The 19,666-nt window shown below is 43.6% G+C and overlaps 1 protein-coding gene across 1 annotated transcript in view; it reads right to left on the minus strand.

Annotated features, from left to right (window-relative positions):
- Positions 1-19,666, minus strand: part of VWA2 (von Willebrand factor A domain containing 2) — a 60,347-nt gene that overhangs the window by 34,041 nt on the left and 6,640 nt on the right. Inside the window, 4 exon segments of the mRNA XM_036829064.1 lie at positions 2,779-2,872; positions 10,646-10,685; positions 11,997-12,071; positions 16,983-17,044. Of these exon segments, the coding sequence (XP_036684959.1) occupies positions 2,779-2,872; positions 10,646-10,685; positions 11,997-12,071; positions 16,983-17,044 (271 nt within the window).

Raw genomic sequence — 19,666 nt, forward strand, 5'->3', positions numbered from 1 at the left:
CAAACACATAAAACCTGAAGCCACAAGTCAGACTGAAGCATCTGAAATCACCCTAATGCAAAAACCCTTCGCTAGCAATTCCATCAAGTCTGTGCAGCTTGGAAGTGGAGGTTCTCGTTTGCTCGTGAAATAGACACCCAACTCCTTTGCTCAACAGGTCTTGCTGTGAGAAAGTTTTCTCAGGACAAGCCAAATATAGCTCCCTCAACACCCAGACTATGTCCTCTTAATAAAAGAGAGCCGCTAGGCACCCTCTTTCCCATGAAAATGATAATCAGGTTCCCTCACATGGAAATGTCCAGGCCTCTCACTGTTCTGTCTCCTTGTTGTGGGCACTGTCTGGTTTGCCAATATCTAACCTAAAAATGCCACATTCTAGACGTGGTTTGGCAACATTGAGATTAAATTCCCTGAAATCTGGGGACCTGTGTGTTGAGACAGTTGCTCCCAACAGCACCATCCATCAAGTTTTTCTGTCATAGTTTTCTTACCCTCTGAGGATGTTGAATTCCATCAGCACCCACCACTTCTGCATACACAGATACACATACACACACCACCATGTTGCCTGCTGTCCACGTGCTATGTGATTGTGACAGCAGAATGTGAAGTCCTGGGCTGAGAGTCAAGAGCACCAGTTCTTCCAAGCTTAGCTCTCTTCTAAGATTGCTGTGTGACCCTAGGCAGTCACTTAGCCTCTCTGAGCCTGTTTCTTCAGTTGTAAAACATTCTCTAGTAATCCATACAACTCTTCCCTTCCAACTTGCCATCTGCTGGGGTCTCCAGGCCACCCATTTCAGGACATACTATATCCATGCCAAGGTCAACACTGTTTGAGCTTTATGGCTCTTCCTCCATGAAAAAAATTAGTGAAACTTCATAGAGAATCACTTCCTTTTAAAATCAGGGCCCTGTGTGTAGGAGGGTAGAGATTCAGCTGCCCTTGGCCCTGACCCTCTGAGGGTCTGTGATGGGTTGACTTCACGGTTGGAACTTCCAGGCTGTTCATGCCTCGATGGAATGATGTCAGCTATAACCATGCAAGATGGCCTGAGGTCCAGGGTAATGTGCTCACTCTCCGCAAATGACACGTCATTCTGGAGAAAATCTGGCCCTCCTTAAAAGCCATTATTTTGCTCCTAAATCCTAGAGGTTTTTCTAGGATTAACTCAGGAATGTCATCTTGGAAAACCACTTCCTTCCTTGACCTGTATGTGACTAGCCCCTAATTCAAGTAATTATAGCTTTCCAGACCAAAATGCCCTCCTTAAATTTACTTGATTTTTGAGTCAGTTCACAATCCATAAAGAATAAAGAAGTTTATACCGATGGGCCTCCCCCTGGACTTGTGCCCCATCTGCTCAGTTCCCACCCTCTCCCTCAATGGGAAACCGCTGCTCTTAGCCTCTTACAAATCCCTCCAGGGTTTCTTCATGCAAATACAGACGAATACAAATATAGACTCTTTTCATCTCCATTTTTCATAAAAGGTAACACATTATACATACCATCTGTACCTTATTTTTACACTCAATTTGTTTTGGTGTCTTTCCACATCAGTGATATTCCTCATTCACTTTCTAAAGCTGCCCTGTGTTTCATTATATGAAGACACCATAATAGATTTGCCTGTCCCCTGTGAGCAGGCCTTTGGGTTGCCTGAAATCTTTTACAATTACAAACAACACTGCAATGAATAACTTTGTATGTGCATTATTTTGCACCTGTGGGAGTATCTGTAGAATAAATTACTGAGTCAAAGGGTCCCAGCCTTTGTAATTTTGATAGACACTGTTATTACAGATTCCTCTATAGAGAGGTTGCACATTCCCACCAGCAGTGCATGAGAACACTGGTTTCCTACAGACTTGCCAATGGAGCATGACACCAAACTTTGGATTTTTGCTAATCTATTTAAGTGAAAAATGGTGTATCGGTCAGAGATTTGCTATTACATTGAGTGAGGTTGGGCATCTTTTCCTATGTCAAAGGGCCATCTATGTTTCATTTTCTGGGAACTATCTGTGTTCATTGCCCGTTTTTCTGTTGAGTTGTTCCAAAATGCCCCTTTAGCAACAAGAGCCACAGCTAGCGCACTGCTGACATTTAAGACTTGCTATTTGAAACCAGGAAGAACAAGAAATGAAGATACTGGCTGGATTGATTAGGCAGGAGCTGTTCCTTTCAAGTGAACAGAGAGGGTAGGAGCTGTGTTTCATATTACGACTCTAGTCTTCAGAGGCAGTTATAGTTTTTGTCTGCCAGCATGCTTTCCCTTTCCCACTGTTCTGTAAACACAACCTCTCTTTCTAGTGGGAAATCCAAGTGTTCATCCCCACGGCAAGAATGAGGATAAGCACATGCCTCAGGTTTGGCCAGACAAGCTCTTCCCTTTGACTTCTGTGACTGGTCAAGGGACTGTCATGTGACCTATGCCTGTCCAATCAGAGCCCTCCCTGGGACTTCTGCCAGCTCTACAGGGTAAGAAGTCTACTTTCTTTTTCCTGGAGTGACTACCTTGAGGGACAATGTAGGGCAACTTTGCTATGTAAGGAAAACCTGCCTGGAAAGGAAGCCAACCGAGGGAAGCAAAATGGAGAGGAGAAGAAAAAGAGGGATTGAGTCCTTGGATCCCATCATGCCTAGAACCAGGATTCACCCCCTTAGTCTTCCTGGTTCCACAAGCCAGTAAAAAATGCCCTCTTCTGCTTAAGATAGAATTTCTGTCACTTGCAGCCAAAGACGCCCTCATACAAAGACAACGAGACTTGCACTCACCCTCCTGGGGTTGATGTCCAGAGCATTACAGACCATGATGGCAAAGTGCTTGGACCTTTCAAAGCTCCCTTTCCCAATGCTGTGAGCCGTCGATCAGAAACAGGACGTCTGGGATTAGAGGGGCAAGATGGCGGAAGAGTAAAATGCGGAGATTACCTTCCTTCCCACAGATTCAGTAGAAATACATCTACACGTGGAACTGCTCCTACAGAACACCCACTGAACGCTGGCAGAAGACGTCAGACCTCCCAAAAGGCAAGAAAATCCCCACGTACTTGGGTAGGGCAAAAGAAAAAAGAAACAATAGAGACAAAAGAATAGGGACGGGACCTACACCAGTGGGAGGGAGCTGTGAAGGAGGAAAGGTTTCCACACACTAGGAAGCCCCTTCGCGGGCAGAGACTGCGGGTGGCAGAGGGGGGAAGCTTCGGAGCCACGGAGGAGAGTGCAGCCACAGGGGTGCAGAGGGCAAAGCGGAGAGATTCCCGCACAGAGGCTCGGTACCGACCAGCACTCACCAGCCCGAGAGGCTTGTCTGCTCACCCGCCGGGGCGGGCGGGGGCTGGGAGCTGAGGCTCGGGCTTCGGTGCTAGCCGGGAGGGAGTCCGGGAAAAAGTATGCAGCTGCCGAACAGGCAAGAGACTTTTTCTTTCCTCTGTTTCGCGGCGCGCAAGGAGAGGGGATTCAGAGTGCCGCCTAAACGAACTCCAGAGACGTGCGCGAGCTGCGGCTAACAGCGCGGACCCCCGAGACGGGCGCGAGCCGCAGTTATCAGCGCGGACCCCAGAGACGGGCAGGAGACGCTAAGGCTGCTGCTGCCGCCAACAAGAGGCCTGCGTGCAAGCACAGGTCACTCTCCACACCGCCCCTCCCGGGAGCCGGTGCAGCCCGCCAGTGCCAGGGTCCCGTGATCCGGGGACAACTTCCCCGGGAGAACGTACGGCGCGCCTCAGGCTGCTGCAACGTCACGCCGGCCGCTGCCGCCACAGGCTCGCCCCGCCTCCTCTGTACCCCTCCCTCCCCCCCGGCCTGAGTGAGCCAGAGCCCCCGAAGCAGCTGCTCCTTTAACCCCGTCCTGTCTGGGCGGGGAACAGACGCCCTCAGGCGACCTACATGCAGAGGCGGGTCCAAATCCAAAGCTGAACCCCGGGAGCTGTACGAACAAAGAAGAGAAAGGGAAATCTCTCCCAGCAGCCTCAGGAGCAGCGGATTAAAGCTCCACAAACAACTTGATGTGCCTGCATCTGTTGAATACCTGAATAGACAACGAATCATCCCAAATTCAAGAGGTGGACTTTGGGAGCAGGATATATTAATTTTTCCCCTTTTCCTTTTTTTTTGAGTGTATATGTGTATGCTTCTGGGTGAGATTTTGTCTGTATAGCTTTGCTTTCACCATTAGTCCTAGGGTTAGGTCCTTCTGTGTTTTTTTTTTTTTTTTTTTTTTAACTCAAAAAAATTTTTTTTTCCTAATAAATGTTTTCTTAATAATTTTTTCCTTATTTTCTATTTTTAGAAATTAAAAAAAATTTTTTAATAAGTTTTTTCATATTTTTATTTTAAAAAAATTAAAAATTTTTTTCTTAATTTTTTAAATAATTTTTTTCTTTTTTACTATAAAAAATTAATAAATCTATTTTTAAAAATTAAAAAATTTTTTTTTCTGAATACATTTATTCTTAATAATTTTTTTTCTTATTTTTTATTATAATAGGTTTATTTTATTTTATCCTCTTTCTTTCTTTCTTTCTATTTTTTTCTCCCTTTTAATCTGGGCCGTGTGGACGAAAGGCTCTTGGTGCTCCAGCCAGGCATCAGGGCTGTGCCTCTGAGGTGGGAGAGCCAACTTCAGGACACTGGTCCACAAGAGACCTCCCAGCTCCACGTAACACCAAACGGCAAAAATCTCTCAGAGATATCCATCTCAACATCAAGACCCAGCTTCACTCAACGACCAGCAAGCTACAGTGCTGGACACCCTATGCCAAACAACTAGCAAGACAGGAACACAGCCCCATCCATTAGCAGAGAGGCTGCCTAAAATCATAATAAGGCCACAGACACCCCAAAACACACCACCAGACGTGGACGTGCACACCAGAAAGACAAGATCCAACCTCATCCACCAGAACACAGGCACTAGTCCCCTCCACCAGGAAGCCTACACAACCCACTGAACCAACCTTAGCCACTGGGGACAGATACCAAAAACAACGGGAACTACGAACCTGCAGCCTGTGAAAAGGAGACCCTAAACACAGTAAGAGAAGCAAAATGAGAAGACAAAAAACCACACAGCAGGTGAAGGAGCAGGGTCAAAACACACCAGACCTAACAAATGAAGAGGAAATAGGCAGTCTACCTGAAAAAGAATTCAGAATAATGATAGTAAAAATGATCCAAAATCTTGGAAATACAATAGACAAAATGCAAGAAACATTTAACAAGGATGTAGAAGAACTAAAGAGGAACCAAGCAACGATGAAAAACACAATAAATGAAATTAAAAATACTCTAGACGGGATCAATAGCAGAATAACTGAGGCAGAAGAACGGATAAGTGACCTGGAAGATAAAATAGTGGAAATAACTACTGCAGAGCAGAATAAAGAAAAAAGAATGAAAAGAACTGAGGACAGTCTCAGAGACCTCTGGGACAACATTAAACGCACCAACATTCGAATTATAGGGGTCCCAGAAGAAGAAGAGAAAAAGAAAGGGACTGAGAAAATATTTGAAGAGATTATAGTTGAAAACTTCCCTAATATGGGAAAGGAAATAGTTAATCAAGTCCTGGAAGCACAGAGAGTCCCATACAGGATAAATCCAAGGAGAAACACGCCAAGACACATATTAATCAAACTATCAAAAATTAAATATAAAGAAAACATATTAAAAGCAGCAAGGGAAAAAAACAACAAATAACACACAAGGGAATCCCCATAAGGTTAACAGCTGATCTTTCAGCAGAAACTCTGCAAGCCAGAAGGGAGTGGCAGGATATACTTAAAGTCATGAAGGAGAAAACCTACAACCAAGGTTACTCTACCCAGCAAGGATCTCATTCAGATTTGATGGAGAAATTAAAACCTTTACAGACAAGCAAAAGCTGAGAGAGTTCAGCACCACCAGACCAGCTTTACAACAAATGCTAAAGGAACTTCTCTAGGCAAGAAACACAAGAGAAGGAAAACACCTACAATAACAAACCCAAAACATTTAAGAAAATGGGAATAGGAACATACATATCGATAATTACCTTAAATGTAAATGGATTAAATGCTCCCACCAAAAGACACAGACTGGCTGAATGGATACAAAAGCAAGACCCATATATATGCTGTCTACAAGAGACCCACTTCAGACCTAGAGACACATACAGACTGAAAGTGAGGGTATGGAAAAAGATATTCCATGCAAATGGAAATCAAAAGAAAGCTGGAGTAGCAATTCTCATATCAAACAAAATAGACTTTAAAATAAACACTATTACAAGAGAAAAAGAAGGACACTATATAATGATCAAGGGATCGATCCAAGAAGAAGATATAACAATTGTAAATATTTATGCACCTAACATAGGAGCACCTCAGTACATAAGGCAAATACTAACAGCCATAAAAGGGGAAATCGACAGTAACACAATCATAGTAGGGACTTTAACACCCCACTTTCACCAATGGACAGATCATCCAAAATGAAAATAAATAAGGAAACACAAGCTTTAAATGATACGTTAAACAAGATGGACTTAATTGACATTTATAGGACATTCCACCCAAAAACAACAGAATACACATTTTTCTCAAGTGCTCATGGAACATTCTCCAGGATAGATCATATCTTGGGTCACAAATCAAGCCTTGGTAAATTTCAGAAAATTGAAATCTTATCAAGTATCTTTTCCGACCACAACGCTATGAGACTAGATATCAATTACAGGAAAAGATCTGTAAAAAATACAAACACATGGAGGCTACACAATACACTACTTAATAACGAAGTGATCACTGAAGAAATCAAAGGGGAAATCAAAAAATACCTAGAAACAAATGACAATGGAGACATGACGACCCAAAACCTACGGGATGCAGCAAAAGCAGTTCTAAGAGGGAAGTTTATAGCAATACAAGCCTACCTCAAGAAACAGGAAACATCTCGAATAAACAACCTAACCTTGCACCTACAGCAATTAGAGAAAGAAGAGCAAAAAAACCCCAAAGCTAGCAGAAGGAAAGAAATCATAAAGATCAGATCAGAAATAAATGAAAAAGAAATGAAGGAAACAATAGCAAAAATCAATGAAACTAAAAGCTGGTTCTTCGAGAAGATAAACAAAATTGATAAACCATTAGCCAGACTCATCAAGAGAAAAAGGGAGAAGACTCAAATCAATAGAATTAGAAATGAAAAAGGAGAAGTAACCACTGACACTGCAGAAATACAAAGGATCATGAGAGATTACTACAAGCAACTCTATGCCAATAAAATGGACAACCTGGAAGAAATGGACAGATTCTTAGAAATGCACAACCTACCGACATTGAACCAGGAAGAAATAGAAAATATGAACAGACCAATCACAAGCACTGAAATTGAAACTGTGATTAAAAATCTTCCAACAAACAAAAGCCCAGGACTAGATGGCTTCACAGGCAAATTCTATCAAACATTTAGAGAAGAGCTAACACCTATCCTTCTCAAACTCTTCCAAAATATTGCAGAGGGAGGAACACTCCCAAACTCATTCTACGAGGCCACCATCACCCTGATACCAAATCCAGACAAAGATGTCACAAAGAAAGAAAACTACAGGCCAATATCACTGATGAACATAGATGCAAAAATCCTCAACAAAATACTAGCAAACAGAATCCAACAGCACATTAAAAGGATCATACACCATGATCAAGTGGGGTTTATCCCAGGAATGCAAGGATTCTTCAATATACGCAAATCAATCAACATGATACATCATATTAACAAATTGAAGGAGAAAAACCATATGATCATCTCAATAGATGCAGAGAAAGCTTTTGACAAAATTCAACACCCATTTATGATAAAAGCCCTGCAGAAAGTAGGCACAGAGGGAACTTTCCTCAACATAATAAAGGCCATATATGACAAACCCACAGCCAACATTGTCCTCAATGGTGAGAAACTGAAACCATTTCCACTAAGATCAGGAACCAGACAAGGTTGCCCACTCTCACCACTATTATTCAACATAGTTTTGGAAGTGTTAGCCACAGCAATCAGAGAAGAAAAAGAAATAAAAGGAATCCAAATCGGAAAAGAAGAAGTAAAGCTGTCACTGTTTGCAGATGACATGATACTATACATAGAGAATCCTAAAACTGCCACCAGAAAACTACTAGAGCTAATCAATGAATTTGGTAAAGTAGCAGGATACAAAATTAATGCACAGAAATCTCCTGCATTCCTATATACTAATGATGAAAAATCTGAAAGTGAAATTAAGAAAACACTCCCGTTTACCATTGCAACAAAAAGAATAAAATATCTAGGAATAAACCTACCTAAGGAGACAAAAGACCTGTATGCAGAAAATTATAGGACACTGATGAAAGAAATTAAAGATGATACAAATAGATGGAGAGATATACCATGTTCTTGGATTCGAAGAATCAACATTGTGAAAATGACTCTACTACCCAAAGCAATCTACAGATTCAATGCAATCCCTATCAAACTACCACTGGCATTTTTCACAGAACTAGAACAAAAAATTTCACAATTTGTATGGAGACACAAAAGACCCCGAACAGCAAAAGCAATCTTGAGAACGAAAAATGGAGCTGGAGGAATCAGGCTCCCTGACTTCAGACTATATTACAAAGCTACAGTAATCAAGACAGTTTGGTACTGGCACAAAAACAGAAATATAGATCAATGGAACAGGATAGAAAGCCCAGAGATAAACCCACGCACATATGGTCACCTTATCTTTGATAAAGGAGGCAAGCATATACAGTGGAGAAAAGACGGCCTCTTCAATAAGTGGTGCTGGGAAAATTGGACAGGTACATGTAAAAGTATGAAATTAGAACACTCCCTGACACCATACACAAAAATAAACTCAAAATGGATTAAAGACCTAAGTGTAAGGCCAGACACTATCAAACTCTTAGAGGAAAACATAGGCAGAACAGTCTATGACATACATCACAGCAAGATCCTTTTTGACACAGCCCCTAGAGAAATGGAAATAAGAACACAAATAAACAAATGGGACCTAATGAAACTTAAAAGCTTTTGCACAGCAAAGGAAACCATAAACAAGACCAAAAGACAACCCTCCGAATGGGAGAAAATATTTGCAAATGAAGCAACTGACAAAGGATTAATCTCCAAGATTTACAAGCAGCTCATGCAGCTCAATAACAAAAAAACAAACAACCCAATCCAAAAATGGGCAGAAGACCTAAATAGACATTTCTCCAAAGAAGATATACAGATGGCCAACAGACACATGAAAGAATGCTCAACATCACTAATCATTAGAGAAATGCAAATCAAAACTACAATGAGGTATCATCTCACACTGGTCAGAATGGCCATCATCAAAAAATCTACAAACAATAAATGCTGGAGAGGGTGTGGAGAAAAGGGAACCCTCTTGCACTGTTGGTGGGAATGGAAATTGATACAGCCACTATGGAGAACAGTATGGAGGTTCCTTAAAAAACTACAAATAGAACTACCATACGACCCAGCAATCCCACTACTGGGCATATACCCTGAGAAAACCATAATTCAAAAAGAGTCATGTACCAAAATATTCATTGCAGCTCTATTTACAATAGCCAGGACATGGAAGCAACCTAAGTGTCCATCATCGGATGAATGGATAAAGAAGATGTGGCACATATATACAATGGAATATTACTCAGCCATAAAAAGAAATGAAATGGAGGTATTTGTAATGAGGTGGATGGAGTTAAGAGTCTGTCATACAGAGTGAAGTAAGTCAGAAAGAGAAAAACAAATACAGTATGCTAACACATATATATGGAATCTAAGGAAAAAAAAAAAAAAAGGTCATGAAGAACCTAGTGGCAAGATGGGAATAAAGACACAGACCTACTAAAGAATGGACTTGAGGATATGGGGAGGGGGTGGGGTGAGATGTGACAGGATGAGAGAGTGTCATGGACATATATACACTACCAAATGTAAAATAGATAGCTAGTGGGAAGCAGCCGCATAGCACAGGGAGATCAGCACGGTGCTTTGTGACCGCCTGGGGGGGTGGGATGGGGAGGGTGGGAGGGAGGGAGATGCGGGAGGGAGGAGATATGGGAACGTGTGTATATCTGTAGCTGATTCACTTTGTTATAAAGCAGAAACTAACACACAAAAAAAAAATAAAATAAAAAAATTAAAAAATAAAAAACCTTTTGAATAGAAAAAATAAAAAAATAAAAAAATAAAAGAATTCACCAAGTAAATATAGAAGGAATAATCTAATTAGAAATTCACCATTTTGCAATCTACAAAGTAATCATTAATTCAGGCAAGGTTACTGTATCAATGTTAAGACCATTGGTTAAATGTTGTTGGGGAACAGGATATTTATACAGTCTCAAAGTATCACCATCAGATTAATTCTTAATTACAAATGGAAAAAGTACTTTTCAGTTAAGAGATCTGGCAAATGCCACCTTAACCAAGAAATCTGGTGGCTATTACTTCAACTAATGTCTTCAGTAATGAAACAAACTGATTTTATGTGCCTCCTAATTTGATGTATGGGAAATATACAACATCATCTATGTAGTATTATTTCCAGAAATGGTTAACTAATCTAATAAATAAATAGAAATCCATGAAAAAAAAAAAAAAAAGAAACAGGATGTCTGCCGTAGCCAAGCACCACATCACTAGGGGAGAGGGGGCCAGAATGGGTGACAATCAGCTTCCCTACAGTCTGGTCCGCAGAAGATCTTACTCCCAAAGCAGAGTGGAGGCGGAAACAACCTTGTGGTGGGTCAAGCTCCTCTAAGCCCAGTGGGAGAAATAACACTGGAGAAATTCTGGGCCAGAGGCAGCCCTCCTCTGCAGCAGGGAGCACCACCTACCATGAGCACGACTCATGAAAGTCTGTATAATAATGGAAGAGTCTAATTCAACAACACTAACTGAGCCGTATGACAGGAGGGGCTACTGGGCCAGTGAGGGATACCCAAGAGCCTTGGCTCCTGCCCTCAGGGGTCACAATCTCGTCTGGGACACAGCCAGGCACCCTGGTTCATAAGGCTGCATTACCCAAGAGTCTACGTAATGATAGCCAGCACTGACTGCATCTTTCCTATATGCCAGGTGCTGCTTTAAACACTTTATATGTACTAATTTATTTAATTCTCATAACCACCTTGAGATATACTATTTCTTTATTTTTCAACAGTTATATTGAGATAATATTCACATACCATACCAGTCACCCATTTAAAGTATACACTTTAATGGTTTTTAGTATATTCACAGATGTATTTATCACCATCACAATCAATTTTAGAACATTTTCCATCTCCTCAAAAGGAAACCCTGTACTCTATCAGCTATCAGCTCTCTAGCCCCCTACCCCCACCCCTAAACAGATTTACAATCTGCATTCCCATTGGAGAGATAAGGAGAGCAGGGCACAGGGCAATTCAGGAATTTCATAAGGCCAAAGTACCAGAAAGTGGTGGAGCCGGGAATCAAACTGAGGCTGTCCACAGGTGTGGCTCCAGAGTCCACACCCTATCACCTCACCAGGAAGATGCAAGAGAGCAGAAGTCAGAGAAGCACCAGTGAGAAGGTGCCACGTGGTAGCAGCATGCAAGGGGGATTTCACCAGAGAGGGAGGGAAGGGACTGCAGGGTCCCTAGGAGTGGGCGGGTGTGGCTCGAGCATGTGGCGGGGATGACGAGCAGGGAGGAAGAGAATATGGCAGCAGACGAGGCTGGTTGTGTAGACGGTGGTCACACAAGAGAAGACCTTGAAGCATGGGCCAAGAAATTCGGCAACAGGGATCTTCCTAGGGTTTTTACCCAGGAGAGGAACTTGGTCAGGTCCCTGTTTGGGGAAAATGACTCTGGCCACAGCATGAAAGAAGACAGGAGTGGGGCAGAAAGTGTCTGGCTTCTCTTGAGCCCATCACACAGAGGCTGAAGTAGGTGTTTAGAGGGTTGAGTAAAACGTGGGCTTACTTTTGCTGGCGACTGAAATCTTCCCAATGGTCTCCTTGCTCACGTGGACTTCCTGAAGAGGGAGGGATGGGGGCACTAGGAGAGAAAACACCAGAAGCAGTCATTACAAGGCAGAGAGGAGAGGAGTCTTAGTCTCCACGTTATATGACCAGAACAAACGGGTCACAAGAGAGAAAACAGGAAAGTGAAAGAGTTTAATGATATTGTATCTTAAAAATTACCAGATGGATAACATAAATAATTCCCTCCGCCCCCACCAATTGCCCCACTTCTATCAGGTATCTTTGCATTTAAATTTGGGTATTTTGAAGAGAAAAATTTAAAATATATACGGGAGGATATAGAGAGCCTGTGATTCTGATGAGTTTCGTCCCTGGGTAGGCATGATAACTGAGTGCCCCTCTGGGGTGTAGCATCTTGCCATAAACATTAACCTTGGACGTGAACAGACAATTCATAGAAGAAAGAGAATTCATAGAAAAGCACAAGGAAAATTTTCAAACAGGTGACAAAACACTTTAACTCAAACAATGGGATACCCTTTTTTTTTTTTAAACTATTCGAGACCGTTTCTTTCTTTTTTTTTTTTTTTTATTTATTTTTGGCTGTGTTGGGTCTTCGTTTCTGTGCGAGGGCTTTCTATAGTTGTGGCAAGTGGGGGCCACTCTTCATCGCGGTGCGGGGGCCTCTCACTATCGTGGCCTCTCTTGTTGCGGAGCACAGGCTCAGTAGTTGCGGCTCACGGGCCTAGTTGCTCCGCGGCATGTGGGATCTTCCCAGACCAGGGCTCGAACCCGTGTCCCCTGCATTAGCAGGCAGATTCTCAACCACTGCGCCACCAGGGAAGCCCGGGATACCCTTTTAAATGTGAAATTTAGATGATCCAGTTTTAAATTTAAATGTAACTGGGGAAAGATTAAATCAGGAAAAGCTTTTCCAGTGGTGGCACTGTAAATGGTACAACCCTTCTGGAAAACAATTTAGCCAAATGAATTAAGAGTCATCAAAGTGCTTAGGCTCCACAGTATCGCACCTGGGAATTGATCCAAAGGAAAAACAACTTTAGAGAAGGGAAAATGTGCACCAAGACACTCCCTTCAATGTTATTTGTTTCAGAGGAATGATGGTGGTAACAAATATCCAAAGAGAGAGAACTCTCAGTAAACACTGATACATTCATTCAATGCAATTAATATGAACAAGGGCTAAAACGTTTTGGGGTAGAAAGTTTGTGGATACATCTTTTTTCTTCTATGTGATACCCAGTAAAATTGTAATAATGGCATATGAGCAGCCAACAACAATTTTCAAAACAAACCTTGAGGGCAGGTAACACGCCAGGTGCTCAACAGCAAGCCAACCACGATGAAAGTTCTGAAGACAGTGAGGTGCCACTTGGAGGGACTATTTGAAAAGCCAACTGTGCACGGTCACTGTCAGAAGCAGCAGACATGTAGATGCTTATAAACGTCCATGTCCGCCGGGTAAGCACAGTGGGCACAAAGTGAGGGTGGGCAAAGCCCAGGAGCCGGACAGGCCAGGAACGGGGCAGATGAAGGAATGTGAGATGGGGTGTGGGGAGCTGCTGAGGAGAGAGGTAAAGGAGAGGGAGCCAGGTGGGGGTGGGGGTAGGGTAGGAATCACACAACACAGGGAAGTTGGGCTCAGGGGGATTTGCCCCTGCCAGGAAGGCGACCAGGAGGAGGACACCAAAAAACGATGTCAGGTTCTGGGGGGCATGCTTCTCGTTGGCAGCAGCCCCTGGAGTTCATTAGGCCAGGGGTCTCCAACCCCCGGGCCGTGGACCGGTACTGGTCCGTGACCGGTTAGGAACCAGACTGCACAGCGGGAGGTGAGCGGCAGGCAGGCAAGTGAGCGAAGCTTCATCTGTATTTAGAGCCGCTCCCCATTGCTCGCATTACCACCTGAGCTCTGCCTCCTGTCAGCATTATGGTGAGTTGTATAATTATTTCATTATATATTACAATGTAATAATAATAGAAATAAAGTGCATAATAAATGTAATGCTCTTGAATCACCCCGAAACCATCCCCTCCATGCCGGTCCATGGAAAAATTGTCTTCCACAAAACCAGTCTCTGGTGCCAAAAAGGTTGGGGAACCACTGCATTCAGCAACTACCCCCCCTTGGCTGGTCCCAGCCCCACCTTCTGTGGCTCCTCTACATTCACTAGTCCCTGAAAAACAAACTAACCAGTGTCTACTTCTCCCCCGACCATATCTTTTGAGTTCCTGCTCACCTGATATGCCCTCCCCTTAATCTCTACTCGAGTAGAAGATGGTTTCAGGCCAAAATGCTGAACCAGCCATTAGCTCCACAGTCAAAAGCTGTCAGACAAGTAAGTAGATGTCATGAAGTCCAAGAAAGTCCGCCACTGCCATTTTGCCACCAGAGGCAGAAACAAGACATAAACTACAATACAGACAGTAGACTGAATTAAAGAAAAAAAAAATCCTCCACTTCCATAAAACACATGGCAGACGCTGGGACAGAAGCAGAGGCAACACTTACCCCCCCAAACTCCAAAAACAAAAGATCACAAAAATCAGTAATTCAGCAAACTGGTCCTCCAGAAAATGGAGGCTTTCTGTGTCAGTGCACTCAACATCATCAAGATCTTGTCAACTTGCGGGGGTTCCTGCTGCAGCCCATCCCGTGATGCGGTGCAGCTCCCATGAGCCCTGCACCCCCGGAAGTTCTCCGAGGGCAGGAACACCTCCACCTGTCCTCCACAGAGCCCAGCCCAGCTCTCTGCACACAGTTTGGCCAAATGAATTAAGAACTATAAAAATGCTCACATCCTTTGATCCTGTAGTCAAAGCCAGTAGGCACTAAGCTTTCCTGAATGAGCCCATGAATTACTGGCAAAGGGTCCAGGAGCTAAGGAATCCCTAAGGTCCTGTTCCTTTTTAAATGTCTTACCAGCAAATTCTCCAGCTGGAGACACACCAGCCATCGCCCCGGATGGGAGGGAGGAGGTGCTCCGTGACCAGAGACCGCTCACTAGAGATGTGACTCAGCTAATGTAACTCTGCACCATGTGCCCAGCTGTCCTGGCGGGTGCCAGGCTTCAGGTGAGGCCTCCTTCGGGGGAGTGGGTACCGGGGTGATGTCCCCACTGCGCCCCTGCGAAACTACCTCAGGACTCTGCAGAAGTCCATCTTGGAACAGGGAGCTGATGAATGTGCGACTGCTGCTTCCTCTCCCAACCAAGTCAGCCCACACCTCTGGGGACCACCTACCTGGGGAGGGCGGGGGCAATGGGTGGTGCTAAGAAGCTGGACAGGGAGGGGGTGGAGTGGGTGGTGGGTTTTCATCCCAGTCCTGCTACTGATAGCTGTGCAGCCCCAGGCAAATCACAGAACCTCTCTGGGCCTCCCCTGCCTCATCTGTACAACCTAGGGGTGGTCAGATCAAGTGCTCTGTAAACTGGACAGGCTACAGAGGGTAAAGTTCCACGATGAGCTAGAACAGAACCTTTACTGTGCCTGGGCCCCCAGGGACCGCATTCGGGCCCTGTCCCCAAACACATCTCATTTCTCCCCAGTTCTTTGGCCATGAAGCTACTGTGTTACATTCAGCACCCACATGGCTTCAAGAGAGGGGATAGGCGGTCTGGGCAAGCACACCCTTCTTCCAGCCTCTCTTATCTCCCTGAGGCTCTGGAGAACAGGCAGGTGGTGACAGCAGCCAACAAGCAGAGAGTGTACCCCTACTCACAGAAACACAGACCTGGGAAGAACTGGAAGAGAGCCTCAGAGACCGCAAGAGGACCCTGGGCTAGCCTCAGACAGCCACCCAGCCCACTGGCTCCTACTCGTTGGACGACAATCCACAAAACACACTATTCCTTTCTACCATCTCATATTTCAAAGGGGCTAGAACTTGGGAGGGCCAAAGTGGGAAGTAAACAGAAAATTGATTTGCTCCATTATTCATTCATTAACCTGCTTCTTGAGAACCAACTATGTGCCAAGCTCAGTGCTAGGAGCCAAGATCACACTAAGTAGTGAATGAAGAATAGGCAGAGTCTCTTTCTCATGGAGCTTATGTCCAGCGGAGAAGATGGACATTATTTTTTAAAAATTCACAGAGAAATAAACTCATATCTGTGTTAAGTGCTGCACAGCAGAGGAATTCAACACTACAGGAGGTTTTAATAGGGGGATCTGACCTGATGTGGGGGTCCACGAGGAACTGTGCTGGGTGCTGGAAGATGAATAGGCGTTTACCAGAATAGCGGTGTTGGGGTGAGGCGATGATCCAGGCAGAGAGGCCAACATAATTGAGAACCCCTAGGGTGGGAGGGAGCAAGGGTGCTGGGCAGGCCTGGAAGGAGTGTGGGCTGCAACACAAAGGGTGGACAGAGGGAGCTCCAGAGGGGACACCAGGTGGCATAGGATCAGATCAGGCAGGGCCTCTTTTTTTTTTTTTAATTTCTTTTTTCAATGTGGACCATTTTTTGAAGTCTATATTGAATTTGTTACAATATTGATTCCTTTTTTTTTTTTTTTATGTTTTGTTTTTTTGTCCCCAGGGCATGTGGGATCTTAGCTCCCCGATCAGGGATTGAACCCGCATCCCCTGCATTGGAAGTTGAAGTCTTAACCACTGGACCGCCAGGGAAGTCCCAGGCAGCGCCTCTTAAGAGCAACAGGACATCACTTAAAAGTTCCAGGTAGGGGATGGGAGTGGAGAGGGGTCCAGACATGATTAGATTTGCATTTTGAAATGGCTGATGTGTGAAAAACAGGATGGATGGGAACCAGGTGAACCCAAGGAGACCAGTCAGGAGGCTACTGCAGTGGTCCAAGCACCAGATGATGGGGCTTAGAGTAGGCAGGTGGCCGTGGAGTGGAGAAACACAAATGCACTCGAGAACTTTAGAAGTTAAAATCAACAGGATGTGAGGCAAACCAAACCCCTCAACACCTTAACCCTCGCCCCACAACCAAGAAGACTTACCTTCGGCAAACAGGAAAATGCAGATGGCTTCCAGCAACAGGAAAGAGGGCATGTTGATATAACTATAGGGCCAGGACAAGAAAACAAAGCATCAGCAATCAGCTCCGTGCGCTCCTCAAGTCACACCTCCAAACAAGACCACAGTGGCTCAGCCTTTCCCAGGGCACAGATATGACCCTAGAGGCTGCTCCTTGCCATGACAACTAGAGTAGCATGGAGAAGACTCAAATCCCAAAAAGCCAGGGAAGACTACTCCAGTGACTCTGATTTTAAAGGACAGCCTAACATCTTCCCCAGACACCTAGCTCCAAAGCCCCCAGCTCCTTCACAGACTCTGGCAAGGTGCGCTGTGTCCACAGTTAAGAGACCAGGGGCCCTGCTCAGCCTTGGCCCTGACCAGCCATGTGACCCTGGGGAAAGCCCCTCCCTCTTAGCAGCTCCATTTCTTCACAAGGAGTTAGATTCTGATAGACTGAAGATTTGATTTCAAAGTCTTCATTTTCTGAAACCAAGTAAGCTCTCCCAGCCCACACTTTCTAAATTACTTAAAAACAGTAACATGGCTGAGGAAGAAACAAAAGTGTTTTTGTAAAGTTTTTTTGTTGCCTAATGCTTATAGTATGGGTAAAATTCAGTTCCATGGGGCCTGATTACTTATCGATTTTTGAGGGAGATATTAAGGATGGGAAGTGAGAGCTTTTCTTGAGAAACCATAGACCATAACTTTGATTCCATAAGGGCACATATCTGAGGTTTACTTCTAATTTTAGCTGTGAGGCCTGGAAATGCAATATTATCATTTCAATCACAAAGATATGATGCACAATTCAGACAGACTTATATTTTGGTAAGTATACATGTAGCGTAAGAACTGAAAGGGATCATATAGATGAAATTTAGACTTTTCCCCCCAGCATAATTCAGCAGGGAAAAAAATCTAAAAATATCTTAACAATAGGTTCTAGAAATTCTATTTTTTGTCCTTTGGGATGCAATACATTCAAGATCTCACCCTATAGTTTTTCTGCATTAAACATAAATCACAGCAAGATCTTTTTTGATCCACCTCCTAAAGTAATGAAAATAAAAACAAAAATAAACAAATGGGATCTAATTAAACTTAAAAGCTTTTGCACAGCAAAGGAAACCATAAACAAAACAAAAACACAACCCTCAGAATGGGAGAAAATATTTGCCAACGAAGCAACTGACAAGGGATTAATCTTCAAAGTATACAAACAGCCCATGTCGCTCAATATCAAAAAAACAAATAACCCAATCAAAAAATGGGCAGAAGATCTAAATAGACATTTCTCCAAAGAAGACATATAGATGGCCAAAAAGCACAAGAAAAGATGCTCAACATCACTAATTATTAGAGAAATTCAAATCAAAACTACAAAGAGGTATCACTTCACACAGGTCAGAATGGCCATCATCAAAAAATCTACAAACAATAAATGCTGGAGAGGCTGTGGAGAAAAGGGAACCCTCTTGACTGCTGGTGGGAATGTAAATTGATACAGCCACTATGGAGAACAGTATGGAGGTTCCTTAAAAAACTAAAAATAGAACTACCATATAACCCACCAATCCCACTCCTGGGAATATACCTGGAGAAAACCATGGTTCAAAAGGATACATGCACCCCAATGTTCACTGCAGCACTATTTACAATAGCCAGGACATGGAAGCAACCTAAATGTCCATCAACAGAGGAATGGATAAAGAAGATGTGGTATATATATACAATGGAATATTACTGAGCCATAAAAAAGAACAAAATAATGCCATTTGCAGCAACATGGATGGATCTAGAGACTGTCATACTGAATGAAGTCAGACACAGAAAGACAAATATATGATATCACTTATATGTGGAATCTAAAAAAAAAAGGGTACAAATGAACTTATTTACAAAACAGAAGTAGAGCCACAAATATAGAAAACAAACTTATGGTCACCAGGGGAGAACGGGGGAGGGATAAATTGGGAGATTGGGACTGACATGTACACACTACTATATATAAAATAGTTAACTAATAAGAACCTGGTGTATAGCACAGGGAACTCTACTCAATACTATGTAATGGCCTATATGGGAAAAGAATCTAAAAAAAAGTGGATATGTGTACATGTATAACTGATTCACTTTGCTGTACACCTGAAACTAGCACAACACTGTAAATCAACCATACTAGCAAGGGCCAGGCAACGCACATGTTTCTTTCCACTAAACAAATAACACGGATGCTCAATCAGGAGATAATTCCAAAGAGAAAATCCTAAGCAGAGATGTGGAAAGGGAAACACTGCAGGATTCCAGGAGAATCCCAGGCTATAGAGACGAGGGCAGAGAGAGAAGCGGTCAGTCTCTGCGGGGGCACGGAAGCGTGCAACACGCAGCGGGGAAATTCACTTCAACCTGACACTCTCCAAAAATCCCTTTAACATCCTCAGTAAGGGCCACTCTCCTGCATCTAAGAACGTGGAGAGCAAGGCAGAAGCCCCATGTCTTCATTTACGGATCCTGGCCCTTCGGATCCCCCACCTCCACTAGGGACGCCAGTTCTCCAAAACACCTGGCGGGAGTCTCCTGGTCGTCTTCGGTGACTCAGCCATGTGACTTTCGTCTCACTCGTCTGCTGCACCCCATCCACCTCTGCCCGGGCACTGAAAACACA

This window comes from Balaenoptera musculus, chromosome 16, assembly GCF_009873245.2.
Source record: "Balaenoptera musculus isolate JJ_BM4_2016_0621 chromosome 16, mBalMus1.pri.v3, whole genome shotgun sequence".
Taxonomy (NCBI): domain Eukaryota; kingdom Metazoa; phylum Chordata; class Mammalia; order Artiodactyla; family Balaenopteridae; genus Balaenoptera; species Balaenoptera musculus.